The sequence below is a fragment of the Dysidea avara genome, chromosome 7, assembly GCF_963678975.1.
Source record: "Dysidea avara chromosome 7, odDysAvar1.4, whole genome shotgun sequence".
Lineage (NCBI taxonomy): Eukaryota > Metazoa > Porifera > Demospongiae > Dictyoceratida > Dysideidae > Dysidea > Dysidea avara.
In genome coordinates, this window is record NC_089278.1 from 13,608,214 (window position 1) to 13,627,976 (window position 19,763).

A 19,763-nucleotide genomic window follows, 5' to 3' on the forward strand; every position below is an offset into this window, starting at 1 on the left:
ACAAATATGATTATGATTAAATACGGGTAAATGCAAAGCCTAATCTGTACCAAAACAGCCAAGCTGTGAAAAAAGGGCACAGCCCTCTAAAAGAGTCAGGGTTAGAAATAGTTAGGAAATCAAAAGAGGAAGAATGATGCTAATAGGGAATATACCACTTCTTATTGTTTTACTATGATTTAATATTGTGCACTACTCCAGCTTGTTTCAGTACTTTTTTATTGATGTGTTATGGTCCCTACACTAGTTGAAAATTCCAAATTTTTGTGCACTTGTTTGGTAACTTTTTTTGTAAAATAAAATTATGGCTGGTGAATCCATGTATACTGCATCAAAAGAAAGAAATGGTGTCACGCACCCAGCTATCAATTATCATCTGAAAAGTGAAGTATCCATTATGCTTTGTTGTCAGCTATGTTCAACCCGTTACATGGCATTACAAATCAAGAACTGTTTGAAAAGCACCTCTGCAATCAGGTTTTTGTGTAATATTTTTCATGGGCCACACTTACACCTTTGTGGTCCCTGCTACACAGTACTATCATACTGTATGATTCCTGTATAAAGAAAAAAAACAAGTTAAAAGGAAGCCTTATAGGCTGGTTTTGGGGCTTTCAATTACAAAACAAGTGATATCTATATCAAAACAACCAAGCTGTGAAAAAGGGTGTGGTTCTCCAAAAAAGGCCAAGGTGAGAAAAGTTAGGAAATTCAAAAATTGCAGCCAATAAATGGCTGCAATGATGCTAATTAATCACTTTTAATGATAATGTGGTCATAAAAGTTTTCAAAATTTACAATAAATACATACAGAGGTGTAGCTACAAGTAGGCAGGTGAGGCAGTTGCCTCACCAAATATTGGTGACTGAAGTCACTGAATTGAGAGCTACATTGGACGTTTTAGATGTATTGAAAGCTTGCATTAACAAAGTTATATGTTATTTAGTTCAACTTATTGTACACAGTAAGATCCAGGAGCAGCTCTAGGGGGTTAGCTACTAAGGTTTTCAGAAACTGGGCAAGAAAGATCAATATACTCTAATAGAGCAGTCACCCTAATAGAGCAGTCACCCTAATAGAGCAGTCACCCTAATAGAGCAGTCACCCAACAGTCAAGCAAATTTTTAATATAATAATTTTGATAAAATTAAACTGCTTAGATTGCTTTTACAATCAATCTCGGATGGTCTAACTTTCCCAGGGGAGCATAACCCAGACCCCCTGGATTGACATGTTACCAGTGCCTATATACACTACTAATACCATAATGTGCATTCTTTGCAAATGCCATAATAATAGGATTAAAATTATCTCCATATTTAATCTTGCAACTCTTAATTTTCAAAAATTTCCTGGGGGCATTCCCCAGACCCCTTAGTGCTACGCATGCTGATTGTACTTCCACACATGCATGCATGCATGCATACATCATTCATAAAGCATTGCAGGTCTGCCTCACCTATTTAAAATTTCTAGCTATGCCTTGACATAGATTCAGACAAATAGCAGTCTTCGATAACACAAAAAAAGTTGGCATTTTCAACTAGAGTAGGGACCATAACACATCGATAAAAAGTACTGAAACAAGCTGGAGTAGTGCACAATAGTAAAACAATAAGAAGTGTTATATTCCTACCGTGCTCAAGATACCATAATGGAAATGCACACACGTAGCTATTATGGTGACTTGTTACACAACTGAACCCTGTACAGGATGTTATGTACGTAAAGCATCAACAGCAAGATCTACAGGGTGATTTTACAAGGTTGAATGCTTTGAAAGGTGACTTGTTTGTAGGTGAATTAACTCTCTATATGCATGGTGACTAGAAAAATACTACAATGAAAATAAGACAAATTTGAAAGCCTATCTTCTCAGTGATGGCTGAGAAGGTTTGACTCAAATTAGGAATGGGGAAATTTCCACAACAAAAAATGGTTAATTACCATTCAAGCACTATCAAGCTACAGATACGTGAAAACGGTATTTTCTTGGTCATGCACCTACATTGGCTGTGTTTGGCTGCATGACAATTAACCATTGTGTGTCTTGATATAGCCTATTTTAATATTTTTGTAGTACTCTAAATATTTTTCTAAGCAAATCTTAATACAGCACAAATAGAATGTTCTTGATCATCTAGAATTTCCACTGATAGATCTATGAGAATATAAAGTGTAGCAACTAAGCTGGATCTTTCATTTGTAAGGTAGAAATTAAATGAGGTGAACAAAACTGATAGCAGTAGTGGGGTGGTAAATGGTTTGGGTGTATACGTAAGTGTGGAGGTCCCTAGTTTAACCCTGGAGGAAAAATTTTCAACATTTTTGCAAACATTTCTACTTCTTGGTGACTGTTCTATTAAAGTATCTTGATCGTGCCTGTTTCACATGTTTGGTGTTTGCTTTTTATCTTCTTAATACTCTTAGTTCTTTCAAACCACAAAAGGTTTGCACTACAATAGTTATTTCATGTACATACTGCTTTTCAAGTTATTCTGTCAAGCAGATTACCATTTAGACATGATACGTGGTTGATCTGTATTGTAAATGTGCTGCATTTGCTCTTACTGAAATTTGAAGTCAATCAGCTAAAGCACAAGCAAGTTATTGCGATTTTTTAAAGTGTACAAAAAACATAAGAAGATTAAGAAGAAACATGTGAAAAAAAATAAGACAAACTTTGAAGGTGCATATTTCAGTGATGGCTAGATTGATTCTATACATATTTGGAATAAGAGGTGTCCTACCCTGAGGGAGTTTCCACAGGAAATGATTAGGTTTTGTTTAGGCATTATCGTAAAAATAACATTTCCTTGGTTTCTGTAAAATACACACTTGTCTGTCGCACGTCCGTACTTGGCTGCACTACACACTATTGTATGTACTGATGTGGGTGCAGAGTGACACCGCATAGTTATGGTGGTCAGAAAATCCTTATGTAGAGAACAGATTGTAGCAACCAAGCTCTTGTAAAATAGAAACTCCCACTTAGCACATACCACTGGAAAGAGTTTGCAATGATTATGTAACTCACACAATCAAGCATTTATTTGACCAATTGAGTAGGTTTTCTAATACTACTCATGATAAAATAGTGATCGTTAATTACAGATGGGTAATTGTTGTCCTATATAATCATCATGCTGTGGGTAGGTACTTTAGTAGTAAAGCTACTTCTTTAGAACTTAGTGTGAATTTTATGCATTTCCTAGTGCCTACAGTACAGGAAAATTGTTAAGAATTACTAGTTATTTGTGACCAGATTTTACAAAACTGATCCAAATTGCACATCAGGCAAGACCAACTAAGACCGCTAGTGGATAGCTACACTATCATGCTACTAGTTTTTACCCTCGGTACTGCTCAAACTACTCTAGGATGGTTTAACAGATGTCTTTTCTGGGTGGAGTGGAAAGCTTGAATGGCGGTTTCTGGCCTTCAGTCTGAAGGGCCTTGTGTGGCAAGAATCAGTGGCTTACAGGTGGATGGCCTGATATAATGTTGGCCAAACATTTTTTCTGTTGATTTTGCTGCACTTCAGCCACCAAGAAGCCAGCACAGTCCTGTGATCTTGTGTCTGGACTTCAATCTCCATTTTGAAGTCTATCGTTTGCCCACCCCACCCTCCTCCCCTTTGTGAACACTTGTGATGCTACTTTGCTCATCCAACTGCTCAGATTTTCTATCTTATTTGGTAAGCAAATACTGGAAGTGGTCTGAAAGGTAATAGATTGGTGCATCTCTAGTGTAAATTTCATACTTGTGCTTGCTATCCTTGGAAAATTAAGCTGACTTGAATTTTCTAAAACTGTTTATCTCAAAACTTCTAATGTGCAATTTGGATTGTTTATCCAAAATCCAGTCACATATATATTTGCATTCAAATTGCTTTGTAAACTTGCTTCAAAGAATGCTTTGAAACCATCATACAGTACGGAACCAAAGGGGGATTTGTTTAGTAGGAACAACTTGTTAGCTGTGGCAGTCTTTCCCTGAACTTTGCACAGTAGAAAGATATATAGCTTCAATAATGGCTATACTTATTGGTCACCACTTAACTGCCCCATAAATGGCCATCACTAAAACTAGTCACCAAATTGACTATGTACTGATCACTGATTTTTTTCTTGCTTTAGTTATTTGTCTGAAATTATAGTAGCTGTATGTAGTTACACTAGGGAGATCACAACTAGTTGCCACCTTCAAAGAAGAGCTGGGTGATGTTCTAATCCCACCAGAACACTTGAAGATACTTTCTATCATTGGTGAAGGTGTGTGATCACATTACACAGTTCCATTTGTAGCCAACAAGATGGCATTTGACAATAATTAGTCAGGTGTATGTGGCAGCATTCCCTCACTGCACTTTCACTCATCTTTTACAGGTTTTTGCAATTGAATTCGGCGACTTTGCAATTGAATTCGTCCCGTTTGCAATTGAGTTCGTCGCTTTTGCAATTGAATTCGTCCCGTTTGCAATTGAATTCGTCCCGTTTGCAATTGAATTCGTCGGTTTTGCAATTGAATTCGTCCCGTTTGCAATTGAATTCGTCGCTTTTGCAATTGAATTCGTCGCTTTTGCAGTTAAATTCGTCCATAACAAGAATGGCAGCTGGAGCAAACATGAAAACATGATGTAGCAGCTGCTACAAGAACTTGTTCAAGTACAACAGTAGTAAACAACTCTTTATAAGGCAATAATTCTTCCTCTACAGCCTCTCCAACAACATTCCAAACTCTACTGCGCCATTCGCGATGGGTGTGGTCACTCGCGAGCAAGCTAATTAACTTGTCAGACAGCTATCAACTTCGCGTACTACCAGCTCCAATTACCTTCTAGTGTCTCAAGTGTAACTCTCCAAGGCATAAATAGTTCATCTCTTAATGAACGGGTTGGTTTCTTGGAGCCGTTTTGTTTATGACGAATTGTAATGCAAACGCGACGAATTCTATTGCAAAACCGACTAATTCAACTGCAAAAGCGACGAATTCAATTGCAAAACCGACGAATTCAATTGCAAACGGGACGAATTCAATTGCAAAGGCGACGAATTCAATTGCAAAAACCTGTAATGTAAAAATATTTAGGCCTGCATTCTTATGTATATCAAGTGTAGTGGTCATGTCATTAATAATTTGTTTCTATTTAATAATTTGCATTTTTTTCTATATGTGATATTTATAGGGAGCTTCGGAATGGTGTGCAAAAGTCAATATTGCAATCCAAAGACTGATAATGAGATTGAGGTAGCTGTTAAAGGTTTAAGAGGTGAGTGTTTTGTAGCAAGGACTACAGAACCATTAATTTTCCATTACAGCTTTTAAAATACTCATTAACACACAATATTTCCAGGTATAAATTGAATTGAACACATGTACATCATATAGTACTGCGTATATAGTAGGGTTAACATCCTACATCAGCCGGCCTACATGTACTACCGCTCTATGACATGCATTAGAGGCTTAAAGCTATGCATAGTTTGGGGATAACGGGGCAGCCCGGGACATTGCTAGATACTAGGTGCTAATTGCACCTGCATTTGCCCTAGTGAGGAATTTAGCTGCTGTATTTCTACAGTTATAGCCAGTACTTAGTCATATCAAGCAGCCTGACTGCACCATGCCCTGGGTGCACAAAATGTGTGAAATAATGTAATTATACAAAGTGTGCTAGCATGCATGATTGCAGTGAGGTGGATGCCAGTAAGTAGTCAAGGGTGAGTGGGTGGGTGACTGTGTTTGCTGCAGCTTCAATCTTAATTCAGTATGAGCAATTCCAAACAGCACCCCTTCTGCCACAAGTAGCGATAGCGTAATCGTCATTTGCACATGCAATGGTGTCGAGTATTAACAATTGTGGGTTCCAGTTCTATTAACTGGGATTCACTACGAACTATATCCAAGGCTTCCTTGTCTGTTAACCTTATTTACAGTGGTAGATTGTGTTTCATAAAGCTTTGCATTTCCTACAAAAAAATTTGACCAGAAACCAGCCTCACAATACCTTCACAACACTATGACAAGTCTAGAAGCAGAATATTTCAGGTCTGTTATAACATTGTAAACTGTTCTTACTGTGTTTTTACAGATACATTATTAGCTACTTATTGAGATGGCTATTTACAATACATTATATCTGTTAGTGGTTGACTGCTCTCACTTTCACAATGTGAGTTGAAATATTTCCAATAAATTAAGGTGAAATTTTCGACTGATTGACTAACCTAGTCTCAGTGATGTGTTCAGACAGGCATAACTCAATAAAGGCTAAGGTTACAGGCTTGATTTTTCACAGTTAGACATTTTTTCAGCCCAACAAGTGTTTTTATACTGCAGTACATACAATACATTCATTATGGACTTACCTTTGTCTTCTTTTGTACTCCATTTTGTTTGCTGATAGCACAAGGTATAGAATCAATGTCCCCATATGTTTTGTAAGAATGAAATAGAAATTGTCTGTAATTTTTGATTCATGTCTCCAACAGTTGGAGTAAGCTGATTAGTTCTAGTCTAGCTTCATGTATCACATACGATCAAAACAGTTAATAGTGTCATGCCTACCACCTAAATCATTCATGGTAAATAGTTGAATTTTCTTACAACCTTACAACCTATCTACATGATCTCCCTTGTTATTTACCTATATTTGTCCATACACATCCACGTGAACAAATTCATTCCAGCATGTACCAAAGTATTAACTTGAGCACATGTAAGCCTTGCACTGTGGTGGTTTCTTTTCAACAGTTTGAAATATAACAACTTACAAACTTTCTTGAATGACCTTTCCATTGGGTTTCTCAGGTATTCAACTAGGAAAAATTGTAGCAGACCTCATAAGCTGCCTGGAAAGCATATCTTTTCAACTTGAAAGGGGTGTGTCACTTACATATGCAACAAATGTAGAACAGCCATGAGAGAATTCAGGGGAAACATGATAGACTAACTATAAAACCTTTCCACTTTATGATGCAGTTCTAATAGTAGTACTTTGATTTTATAGATGTTGCTGGTGAATTGGATGATGTGAAATCATTCTTGAATGAGTGCTGCAGAATGAAGATACTTGATCATCCTAATGTACTACCTCTAATTGGAGTGAGTATTGATTCAGATAGTATCCCAGCAATGGTTCTGCCATTTATGGCTAATGGAGATTTAAAAGATTATCTGCTGTCAAAACGTGTTTCTGAAGATGATGTTGATACTTTTCCTCCTGTATGTATCATTGTAACTGTTCCAATAACATATATATATGCTTTGTATTGCGTGTGCAATAATGCATACAGGATTTAAGGGAACTAAATACACTGTTCTATTAGAGTACCTGACCCTGAGGGCTCTGGAAAATTTGCTACCTGGTTTCCATTTCCAAAATAGAAGAGCAACTGCTCTACTCATGCAAGCTGATAGCCATGGAAAGCATTAGCTTCAAAAGCTGTGATTGCTAGTACGATAATTATTTTAGAGATATTGATACATTTGACAGTGCCAGAGAAGCAATGTTGGTTGAAGTCATTATATATTGTAGTTCATTTATAAGGTTTGCCACATTAAATTGTACAATATGTAATCTTTTTAGACACAAACTTAACCCAGTAAAAAGAATTTTGGCTTCGTATTACTCCAACTATTATAGTAGAGCATATTGATCTTGTAGTTAACTGGTTCTTGGAAACTGGTGAAACCCTCGACTGTTTTATTAAGGTAGTGAGAAACTTTTGGATGGTAGATAATACATGTAATGTTCACCTTCTAGAATAATCTTATCACGTGTAAAATCAACGCATGCGCATGTTACAATAGCATTAGTATGGTGTACGCATGTTACATCTCCCTTGTTACAGAAGTGTGTTGTAGGGATACAACTACAACTGACAACATTGATTATGTGTGCATAAGTACAATCAATAATAACTGTGTGTGCATCACAAGTTTAATATCCAGAGTCGGTGTACCTCGTGGGTTTTCTAATCGTTCTTTGTGAACATCTCAAATTAGTAGGCAGTGCAATTGGGTTCTGCGGTGGACTTTCTCCTTCAGCAATGTCCGTCTCCATAGTGTCATTTATAGTATCATCCTCTAACCAATCATCACTAGCGTCAATTTCATTTTCAGTGTTGGTGTTTCTAGCCTTTAAGTGCTGTCGGTTTCTTTGATAGACTTGTCCTTGTGGGGTTTTAATGACATATGATCGAGGAGCGAACATATTTAATATAGTTGCTGGATGCCATCTATCTCTTCCTTTGAACATTACTTGGTCTCCCTTTGAAAATTCTCTGAGTGGCTTTGTATGTTTATCATAGTAGTACTTCTGCCTGTCTTTTCTTTTCGTCAACTCATTTTGTACTGCTTTAGGGTGGATTGTTTTAGGTTGTAAAAGCTTGTTCGAAGTTGGAAACCGAGTTTTGGTTCTGCGTCCCATGAGCCGTTGAGCAGGGGAACCTAGTGCATCAGACACTGGCATATTTCTGTATTCCAAAAGTGCTAAATAAGGATCACGTTTGTCAAGGATAGCCTTCTTGAGTAGATTTTTTACTGTCTGGACAGCCCTTTCAGCCATGCCATTGGAACGGGGGTAATGTGGGCTTGAGGTACAGTGTTCAAAAGAGTACTCTGAGACAAACTGTTTGAAGGTGTCACTGGAGAACTGTGGTCCATTGTCAGTTATTAGTCTATCTGGTATTCCATGACGTGCAAATTGTGATTTGCAATGTATGATCACCTGTTTACTGGTGGTTGTGCTCAGCGAATTCAGTTCGACAAATCCAGAATAATAATCAACCAGTATAAGGTAGTGTTGATTATTGAAAACAAAGAGGTCCACACCCACCTGTGACCATGGACGTTCTGGTACTTCATGAGCTAACAATGGTTCTTTCATGTTGCTTCTCTGGTACGTACTGCATATTTGGCAATGTGAAATCATTTCCTGTATTTGTGAAGTCATTCCTGGCCAGAATAGGACATCTCTAGCTCTGCGTTTGCATTTCTTGATGCCTAAGTGTGAGCCATGGATGTGTTTCAGCATTTCTTGCTGCATTTTCTTTGGAATGACCACTCTCTCACCCTTGAATACAATGCTGTCAGACAATGAGAGCTCATCACGGTAATTCCAGAATGGTAGGCACTCTTTTGGAACATCTCGTTTGCTGGGTGGCCAACTGGCTCTGATCATAGATGATAATTGTTGTAATTGAGTATCAGTGTCAGTTGCTTCTTTCAGCTGAGCTAACTTTTCATCAGACATCGACACAATAGACAAGGCATTGACATCAAAAATTTCTTCTAAAGTCTCATCATCTTGTAAAAATGCTCTGGACAGGGTGTCTGCAAGCACTAACTGTTTACCAGGACGGTAAACCACATTTATTGAATATTTTTGTACTGTCATTATCATCCTTTGTAGGCGAAGTGGTGCTTGACACAGGGGCTTTTTCAGGATTGCTTCTAAGGGTATATGGTCACTTTCAACTTTCACATTGGGTACACCGTAAATGTAGTCATGGAATTTTGTGCACCCAAATACCACTGCTAGCATTTCCTTTTCTATTTGTGCATAGTTTTGTTGAGTGTTGCTAAGTGATTTTGAGGCGTATGCTATAGGATGTTCATCTTGAATTAGAACAGCACCCAGTCCTTTGGAGCTGGCATCGACAGATAATTTGATGGGTCTGTCTGGTTTAAAATACTTCAGCACTGGTGTAGTAGTGGCAAGTTGCTTGAGTTTTAGAAAACTTTCTTTGTGTTCATGGTGCCACTCCCATGTTGAATCTTTCTCTAGCAGTGCTCTGAGTGGTGATGCTATTTGGGAGAGATTTGGAATAAATTTTGAGAGATAAGTTAGCATACCTAAAAAAACGTTGAAGAGCTTCCTTGTCTTGTGGTGGTGGCATGTCGGTAACTGTTTGTATCTTCTTTGGGTCAGGTTGAAGCCCTTGGCTGGTAAGTATGTGGCCTAGATAAGCAATGCGTTGCCTTTTCATTTGACACTTTGTCTTGTTGAGTGTTAAATTACGATGTTGGGCTCTTTCTAGAACTTGTACCAATCTAGCATCATGTTGTTGCTCATTTTCTCCCCAGACAAGAATTTCATCCACTACGACCTCCACACCTTCGATATCCTCAAACATTTGTGGCATCACTCTCTGGAATATATCTTGTGAGGATGACAAGCCAAAGGGAAGTCGTTTGAAACTGTATCGCCCAAATGGTGTGTTGAAGGTACAGAGTTTGGCACTTTCCCCATCAAGTTTGATTTGCCAGAACCCCGAACTAGCATCTAAGACTGAAAAAATTGTAGCTTTTGACATTCTAGTTACAACATCCTCGATAGTTTGTGTTGGGTAATGTTCACGTTTGATTGCATTATTTAGGTCACGTGGGTCGATACATATACGCAGTGTTTCATTAGGTTTGACAATTGTGACCATACTGTTAACCCAACTAGTAGGTGTGTTGACCTTCTCAATCACATCAATATTTTCCATACGTTGAAGCTCTTCTTGAGTCTTTGGTCGCAGTTTAATAGGGACACGACGTGGGGGGTGAATAACAGGTTGACAGGATGAGTCGATGTTGATATGGTACAGGACATCACTGATACAGCCTAAACCAGCGAACACATTGCTATAATAATCAAAAAATTCGGTACAAACTGGGTCTCGTCCATCCATCACAGTATCAAGTGTGTCAACACGGCGAACTAAATTCATTTCAATGGTTGTGGGAAGACCAAGAATGCTAGGAACTTCTTGATCTAATATTTCAAACTCGACCATGTATTGGTGACCATTATATTCACAAGGTATGATTGCTTTCCCACAGGTATGACCTCCAAAGGCAGTGAGCTTAGACATGGATTTCTGGAGGGGTGTTTTGCACACCGTGAGGTATTTCTGTTTGGAGATCACGTTGCATTGGGCGCCGGTATCTATTTTGAACTTTGTTCTTTGGTTATTGAGGGTGATTGTTATTTGCCACTCTTTGGTGATGTTGTTCTTTTGAAGTGCACCGATAAACATATCATCAGTTGATTCATCATTGTCATCCATATGTATGCCGTGAAGTGGTCGTGATTTTGTACAACACATCTTGGCAAAATGGTTCTTACGTCCACATTTGCGGCATTCTGCACCAAAAGCTGGGCATGCTTGCTGTCTAGTATGCCAATTTCCACATCGATCACACAACTGCTTATCTTTCCGTATGCCATGTATGTCTGTAAGATCATCATGGGTGCTTGCAGTAAATGATTTCATTTGTGTAAGTGTAGCCTCATTTGCTCTGCATACGTATGTCAATAGCTTTTTGCAGGGTCAATTCTGGCTCTTTTAACAATCTGCTTCGAGTTTTGTCACATCTGATACTGCAAACAATTCGGTCACAAATTAGGCCATCCTTTAGGTCACGAAATTCACACATCTGAGCTTTCTTCCTGAGATCAGTGACATATTGGTCGATAGTTTCATCGCTGTGCTGGTTGTGTGTATTAAACATGTGTCTTTCCCAAGTTACATTTGTTCTTGGGATACAGTAGGCTTCGTACTTCGCCAGAATCACTTCGACCTTCTGTTTGTCTCCCTCATCCGCCCAGGTAAAAGTGTTATAGATTTCCAAGGCGGCTGGGCCGATCACGTGTAGGAGCGTTGCTGCCTGAATTTTGGCGTCTTTTGAACTAAGTCCACTAGTCAGCGAAAACAGTTCGAAACGTTGTTTCCATTGTCGCCATGACTCAGCGAGGTTAGTTCCGTCTAAGTTCAATGCTTCTGGTGGATTTAATCGGTCCATTCTGACACCATGTAATGTTCACCTTCTAGAATAATCTTATCACGTGTAAAATCAATGCATGCGCATGTTACAATAGCATTAGTACATTAGGCCAATGAAATTTGATTAGCAGTTTCGCGTCATCGCCCGCATGCTTTTGATACACCCGCATGGAATTTCATTATTGGTATTGCAGATTGAAATACTCTAATAGAGCAGTCACTTTTACTCTAATGGAGCAATGAGCTATACTCTAATGGAAAAATCACTTGTTATATGGATTAGTAACGTATTTTAGCTATTTAATGCAGGAGTAATCAATGTAGACTCAATTTTTTGGCAGAAATCTTCATGTTTGGGATGTGTGTTGTGCCTTTTGGAAAATAATGAATAATGAATAATAACCGCCCGCCCGCATCAAATTTTCAAAAATCTGAGCGAGAAACTGGTAATCAAGTTTCATTGGCCTTAGCAATACTTGTTATTTTGTGGTGAATCCTAGATTAGGGGGCCCTGAAACCTTATTTGTTCAATACTCCACATGCTGTTTAATTGGAGAGGATTTCCTGAATCCCTAAAAGTTTAGGAAACCTTAAATCCCCACATAATATGCACGCTGTATATGCCACTTTAGCATGAGTATCTAAAGACACCGCTTGGGATTTAACTAGCATGCTGCCATGGGATAGGGTGTGCTCATATCTTTGATATCCAACTAGTTCAAATGTATGGTATGCTTTGACTCGTTATATTGAGTGACATGCAGCTTTACATTGTAGGATTTAACTTAAGAGTTCAGCATGGCTGAGTGTAGTCACAAAATTATGACTAGATGATTATATTCTATGATGAAGGATTACTAAATAATCATTTGGTTGCGTATTTATACATGTCAGCCATTGAGCAGGCTGCTGAACTAGATTAGTACACTTAGTAACTATAGTCCTAACTATGGGGGGTGAATGGAGTAATAGCTGGTACTTAGTTATGAAAGTATATTAGCAGCCCCCACATTTAGCATTTAGTAGCACTTGGGGCACTTTCAGAAAAAGTGTACCATATTGAATCAGTAACTACACATCTGTTTCATATGTAGATAGATATGCTCTTTCAGGCATATTTCACATCACTGATAGACAAATGGATACTGTTTCATATTCTTGTATATATTGAGGTTAAAATTCCCATTAAGTTATAACCTACATCTTTCTTATATTACAGGGAATCACATATTCAACTCTGCTAGGAATGTGCCATGATGTAGCAAAGGGTATGAATTATTTATCACAGATACATTTTGTACATCGTGATCTTGCTGCAAGGAATTGCATGTAAGTATATTGTAATACTATTCATCTATAGCAGTTGACCTCTTGCTTGGTCTTGTTTATCCACAGGGTAGATGCTGACTTAGCTGTTAAAATTTCAGACTTTGATCTTAGTCGAGATATTTATGAAAATGACTACTACTTACTAACTCATGATGCTAAAGTGCCAGTGAAATGGATGGCACCTGAATCAATATATGACAAGATCTATACTCATCAAAGTGATGTGGTTAGTGAATTATTATCAATAGAGTCATCATTAAAGTTCGTGTACAATACACAATTGTCTACTTGTTTAGTGGTCTTATGGAATAACATGTTGGGAGATATTTAGCTTGGGTCGTCAACCGTATCCTGGTGTCCAGAATTTTGAAATGCCACAGTAATTGAAACATGGAAATCGATTAAATCAGCCTATCCTTTGTTCAAAAGAAATGTAAGTTGAGTTAGAGTATACTTATTATTTGTGGTCAGCTGGTCTACACTGCCAAATATTTTGTTAAATGTGGTTGCCATTTTAGGAGGTCTGGGGCATACGTACTTCAAGATACTCTAATAAAGTAGTCATGCCTTTAATGACAGTCAATAAAGCAGTCATGTTTTGTGTCTTTCAATTGCATGTCAGTAGCTACTTTATTATCTGTAACAACACAATGAAAACAATCATAAAGCATCTCTTTCCTTTTTTCCACCACCTGTTATTTTTTGCAGTATAGACATTTTGCAGTATAGACACACACCTGCAGGCCAATTAACTGTTTGGGGGTGTGGCATGTACTCGCTGAGTTCTCCTCTTCTGGATCAAGAAGATGATCTTAGTGCATTATTGTAGTATTGAGCACGTGGTTTCCCAGCTCACAACTCATGATTTTACCAAGAAATCTCCCATTTCTGCTCCTCTCCTGGTTCTACCATAGTTACAATAATGTATATCAGTATTGGAAATGAACATGGGATCTGTGTTTTGGTTACTTTTGATATCTCTAATTGTAAGCTCTACCAGATAAATTTTGATGGGTCCTAGTAATTGTGGCCAGCTGCCATGCACAAATGTTTCATCAAATTCTTGGCTGACATGGTTGTAAAAATATAGTCTACAACTAGCCAAAACATTTTACTTTAGTATACTGCAGTCAACTCAGCTGTTCCATAGACCAATACAACCTCATAGTAAAGCAGTTCAAGTGAACCTTACACAGAAAGTGAGTTATCTGTGCTAACGTAGTAAGAAAAAGCAATTTTCACACATTTGTAGCTCTTTTGATCCCTTAACTGATTTGAACCAACTTGCTATAGAGTTGCCTGCCAGTTAGGGGAGTCCACATATCAAATTTTAACCAACTTTGTTATAGAGTTGCCCGCCAGGTAGGGGAGTCCACATACCAAATTTTAAGGAAATCTACCCAGCCATATCCGATACAAGTAAGCAAAGTTTCAGGTTATTTTCTTCTACCTCTTTTTGCACACTTTGCAAAATCCACAAACTTGTACTCCAGTCAAGCTGAAATTTGCATAGGAATGCCTTTTGGTGATTTGAAAGGATCAAGTTTAAGACCACAAGATACAAAAACCACCAGTATGTAATGATCACACAATCGAGTTCTGTTAATAAAAAAAACTTTTAGTAGGCTTACCTACTAGGCAAGCCACTTATAGGAATGAACTGACAATCGGTGTATAGGTGAATTAATCATTGTAGAATAACCTTTCAGTATTTTAGAAAAATTCACAATAAAAGTTATGCTGCAGAAACAAACTATGTGTAGATTGAGATACTCTAATAGTGCAGTCATCCTATTAGAACATTCAGTAAGTCACAAGTCATCCTGTAGAAGTGACCATGTAGAGAGATCAGGTAGAAACGAGTCATACTGTTGAGTTCAGCTACAAACATATCACCTCACCTACAAACAAACAGAGTTTAGTTACAGTTCAGATATATAACAAGCAGTGTTGGGAGTAACGTGCTACTTATATAACGCGTTACGTAATATTATTACTTTTGTGGTAACAAAGTAATATAACAAAATACGCTATAAAAACAGGTGATATAACGCAAGCTACTTTACTTACAAATGTAACGCATTACCTAAGTAATATAGTTACTGTAACGAGTCTAATATTACGTAATATTATTACTACAAGTAACAAAGTTACTAATCTCATTAGTTATCCTCTGAGTAATGCCTAGCCACAGCGAAGTAACGAGGCCTACTGAATGAAGCTTATTCACCAGCTTCTTACTTATAACCAAAATTTGCATATTGTCCAACAGCGCAATCATGTCACGTGATAAGGTGGTAGTTTCACACGTGACAGCTTAAGGCTGTGGACACAAAGTAATATAATATGTAATATTATTACAGTTACTTTATTTTATGGGTAATATGTAACTGTAACTAAATAGTTCAGTTGCAAGTAATATGTAATATGTAACTAGTTACTTTTACAAAGTAGCTTGCCCAGCACTGATAACAAGTCACCTCATTACCTACGTGATAATCATTTTATTCAGTTTTAAATATACAAATATTTAATTAGACACAAAGCCATATGCACAAGTATGTATGTCTTATTCAACAATTCCTGTAGTAAAGGAAACAACAAGTTAAAAGGAAGCCCCAAAGCCATATCTAAACCAAACTAACTGTAAAGAAGGATGCGACCTCAAAAAGGCCAGGGTGAAAAAAAGTTGTGAAATCAAAAGTGGCACCAAGAAATGGCTGTAATGGTAGGTAAAATCGACAATTCAGATGAATTTGTACTTGATGTCACAACTTTTGTCACCCTGGCTCTTCTTGGGGCTGCACCCTTTTTTACATCTTGGCTGTTTTGGTTTAGATAATGTTTAACATGACATGATAGTTCAGGTTTTTTGTGATGTTTGACTTGCTGTACATGTAGAGAAGCCTTCAATAGCTTTCTCACAGGCCTAGGTCTCTTTGTGGGAGGATAGCAATCAATATAATATTTTATCCAAAATAGCTAAGCTGTGAAAAAAGGGTATAGCCTTTGTTGTGCAGTAGTAGTACCATAGCCACAGAGGTGGAGTTATTGCTAATTGAAAAATAGGCTAGTATGAAAAGATTTGATAACAAAAGTGGTGTCCAAGAAATGGCTCCAATGATATTACTAGTATATATTAAAAAATTATTAATTTAAAAATGAAGTAGGGATCCAAGCAATAAAAAGTAGTGAAACAAGAGATGAATGATGGTATTACAGTATAGCTCAGTGGGCTACTTTGGCTTTGAACAAAATCATTGTTATAACATGCCAATGTACCATCATTCATCTCTTGTTTCACTACTTTTATTGCTTGGATCCCTACTTCATTTTTAAATTAATATTTACTAGTTTAGGTTTTTTTTTGTTATAGCATGCAGCTATACACATGTGACTGTTCTATTAGGGTGGCTGCTGTATTAGAGTATCTTGAGTCAGCCATTCACTACCTGGGGTGTGTCAATACTTCATTGTGCTAGCATACAGATAAGCCAATAATGGGGTGTGTCATCATGATAGATTGTTAAGAGGTGTGGTCTCAGTGTTCGATTTTTATTGATCAACCAGATCACAATAATTAATTAATAGGCGTGGCATTGAATCTATCGTGAAGTTACAGGTTGGCATCTAAATATGCTGCTCAAGGAAAGTGTTGATAGAAAAATGACATTCCTCATAATTAATAAATAGTTACAAAAGACTATTGCTGCAACTATATAACTAGCTACTACTACAGGAAAAATCAATGCCTCAATATGGTTTCATTACATGAAGAAGGAAGAAGACTAGCCTGATTGAAGATAAAAAGAAAGACAAGGCACAGAGGGCACACACTTGTCGGAACCCCAAAAGGCACATCCCATAGGTGAGTTTGTTATTGTGGCATAAAATGGTGGCCGTATGCTGCTTCATTTGGCCTCCAGCCTTCAGGAAGGTAGGCTGGCTGGCAGTGAGACTAAAATGTGAGTTTTAGTGATTTTTAAAAATCCTATATTCGGCTGTTTATTAGCATTTTTCTTGTTTTAATGCTGCATTTGATGTTTAGTGGACTAATAATATTATTCCGTTAAGGTGATTTTCATCGTGTAAGATGTCTCTAGGAAAATTTTTGAAGGCAGCATTTTAGGTGGCACGCATCATTTTTGGGGGATCCCTACTTACACAGTACTAGCGTACTGTTTGATGATCTAATTCAAAACAGCCAAGCTGTGTAAAAGGGTGAGGCCTTAAAACAGGCTAGTATGAAAAGATGTAATATCAAAAGTGGCAACCAAGAAAGTAATGTCAAATGATAAGAAATTAAGCTGGTAGTATTAACCACAGTTGAGCTATGCTTGGCTAAAGGCATCAGTCATTAAGTTAGTGCTAAATTCTATTGAAAATTGTTGTAATTGTCCTCACCATCTGAATGCATCTTTAGATTTGATCAATACTGCAGCTATCATGAAGGAAATGTGAGGCTGGTTTCAGAATTGTAATAGCAGGAAATTCCTTCATGATTCCCACTATGTCGTACTACCATACCGTACAATATTTAAAAAAAATTAATAGTAGTCACTATACATAGTCTGAAGACATTTAAAGCCATATATAGCCTATGTAGGGTGATTTTCATACATGTATTAAGATGTTTGTGTATTTTTACATGTATAGGTACCAAATAATGCTGTCTTGTTGGAGAATTTCATCAAATCAACGACCAACTTTTAAAGAACTGGTTTCTTCTGATTGCTATGTAGAAACTAGTTAGCACACAACACAAACTGTGTGTGGCATACACACTATTTTAATGATTATACCAATTGCTTAAAGTTAAATTCTTTTGTGTGCTGAATCATATAAAATATTTTTATTAGTGACATAGCTTATCATAATAGTGGTTATATTCTCAGTTTTTAGCTCCAAACTTGAGATTGGGTTGAAAATATGCTTCCATTTGCAACTACATATATATTCTTAATCCCCAGGTCAGGGGCAAAAAGGGACTAGTTGTGGCCAAAAGGGTAATTGTAAGTGACTTTCGGCTAGTTGCAATTGCAAATGGTATAGTTGTCAAAAAGTCAGACTAAAACAACAACCTACACTACAGAAAGCATAAAGTTGAAGTTTAATACATAATATGTGAGTGCATTTTAAAATCTCTTTTACAGCATGCTATTTTACTAAAAATATATTTTACTAAAAATACCACAAGATCTAATCTTGAGAATACTATTCTTAAAAACTCACTTTGTGATCCACCATTTGATTAACCATTTCCCTACAATCCACATGGTTACTTCCCATTTTTACAGTCCACCATTAAATTAAAATTGCCATAAAACAATAGTTTCTAAGAGTTATTAAAATTATTTCATGTATATGTAGCTATATAATATTATAGTTCTTTAATTTTCTTTCCAGATAATCTTTCTCTTAAAGCCATTGTAGTCACAGCTATTTTTGTATAAAATCCTTGGAAGTATGCCCCCCAGATCCCCACATTGGAGCATGCTATGCTGAGAATTCACTTTTGAATCAGCCTTCCCTCCTTGCTCCACTGCATGGCACTTAGCTATGCACACAAGCTCTAACTTCACTATAACTGTTTGTACAAATTACGACAATATAGCTACAGCACAAAATCTATACTTCAAACACAAAAATTTTGTTTAGTGTCAACACATGCATGTATATAGCAGATTATAGATATCCCCTGCTTTCTATAGGCTATATAGCTAGTTTTCTTTAGCCATTTCCCCAGACACCTGCTACTAGAGCTTCCATACTTGATCAAGGTAGCAGTATATCTAAATCTCCTCTTTAATAATATATTATACATATTTCAAACCCAAGACCACTGTATTTACTTTTCAGGGTTTGGAAAGAGGGATACAGGTGTAGTAAGTATAGGGTGTCCCCCCCCCTCCCAGAAGTTATTGATTGGTCTAGGGATTTCATAAATTTTACTGAGTTGTAATTGTAAATTTTGGATAGAAGCGTAAGCCTGTACATCCAAATCATTTACACCAGTCATACACAATAATAATATTTACAAATCATACATTACATTTATATGGTGCTTGTCCAGGAGGTTCTTAAACTGATTAGGGGAATTGGCATCAATCACTGACTGAGATAGTGTCATTAATCACTCTAACTGAGAAAAAGGAGGATGTTGATAAATAATTTTAATACTAAAATTTTGTAGCTTTTATGTACAAATATCTCAATTGTGATAAATAGTAAAATATTATGCTATCTGAGTGGTCTGTGTTGTATCCTGGTACAAATTAATTATTTCTTTGATTTGAACGAGTCCACCACTGATCATGAGTTGCTTTACTGAACCAATATTTAGTATGTTCAAGTGAATGGTTATGATGTGCATTGTGAAGGGAGGGGGTGCACTTGCTCCCTGTGCAACCCGCTGGATCTGCATGATCTTAGGTTGTGTACTTGAAGGACTTGTATTCCTTCAAACCAAAGACCACTTGTATATACTTGCAGTCTGGATCCTGGGCTGTGCATGTGGCTCCTACAGCTGAGGCACTTGCCTATAGTAAATAATAATTTGTCTGCCTCACCTGGCCCTGATCTGGGTTTTTTTATTAAACAGAGTTTTACTGACAAAATTCTGACCTCTTGCTGTGACAACATAGATATTAGAG

General features: G+C 37.2%; 1 protein-coding gene across 2 annotated transcripts in view; it reads left to right on the plus strand.

The window, feature by feature from the left end:
- The window catches only part of LOC136260843 (tyrosine-protein kinase receptor TYRO3-like), a 31,571-nt gene extending 13,615 nt beyond the window's left edge, over positions 1–17,956 (plus strand). For both annotated transcript variants that reach the window (XM_066054726.1, XM_066054727.1), the window contains exons 6-12: positions 4,174–4,275; positions 5,190–5,273; positions 7,014–7,228; positions 13,001–13,110; positions 13,177–13,336; positions 13,407–13,543; positions 17,767–17,956. In XM_066054726.1, the coding sequence (XP_065910798.1) occupies positions 4,174–4,275; positions 5,190–5,273; positions 7,014–7,228; positions 13,001–13,110; positions 13,177–13,336; positions 13,407–13,493 (758 nt within the window). In that variant the 3' untranslated portion in view covers positions 13,494–13,543; positions 17,767–17,956. The remainder of the gene's footprint in view (positions 1–4,173; positions 4,276–5,189; positions 5,274–7,013; positions 7,229–13,000; positions 13,111–13,176; positions 13,337–13,406; positions 13,544–17,766) is intronic.
- The last annotated feature ends 1,807 nt before the right edge of the window (positions 17,957–19,763 follow it).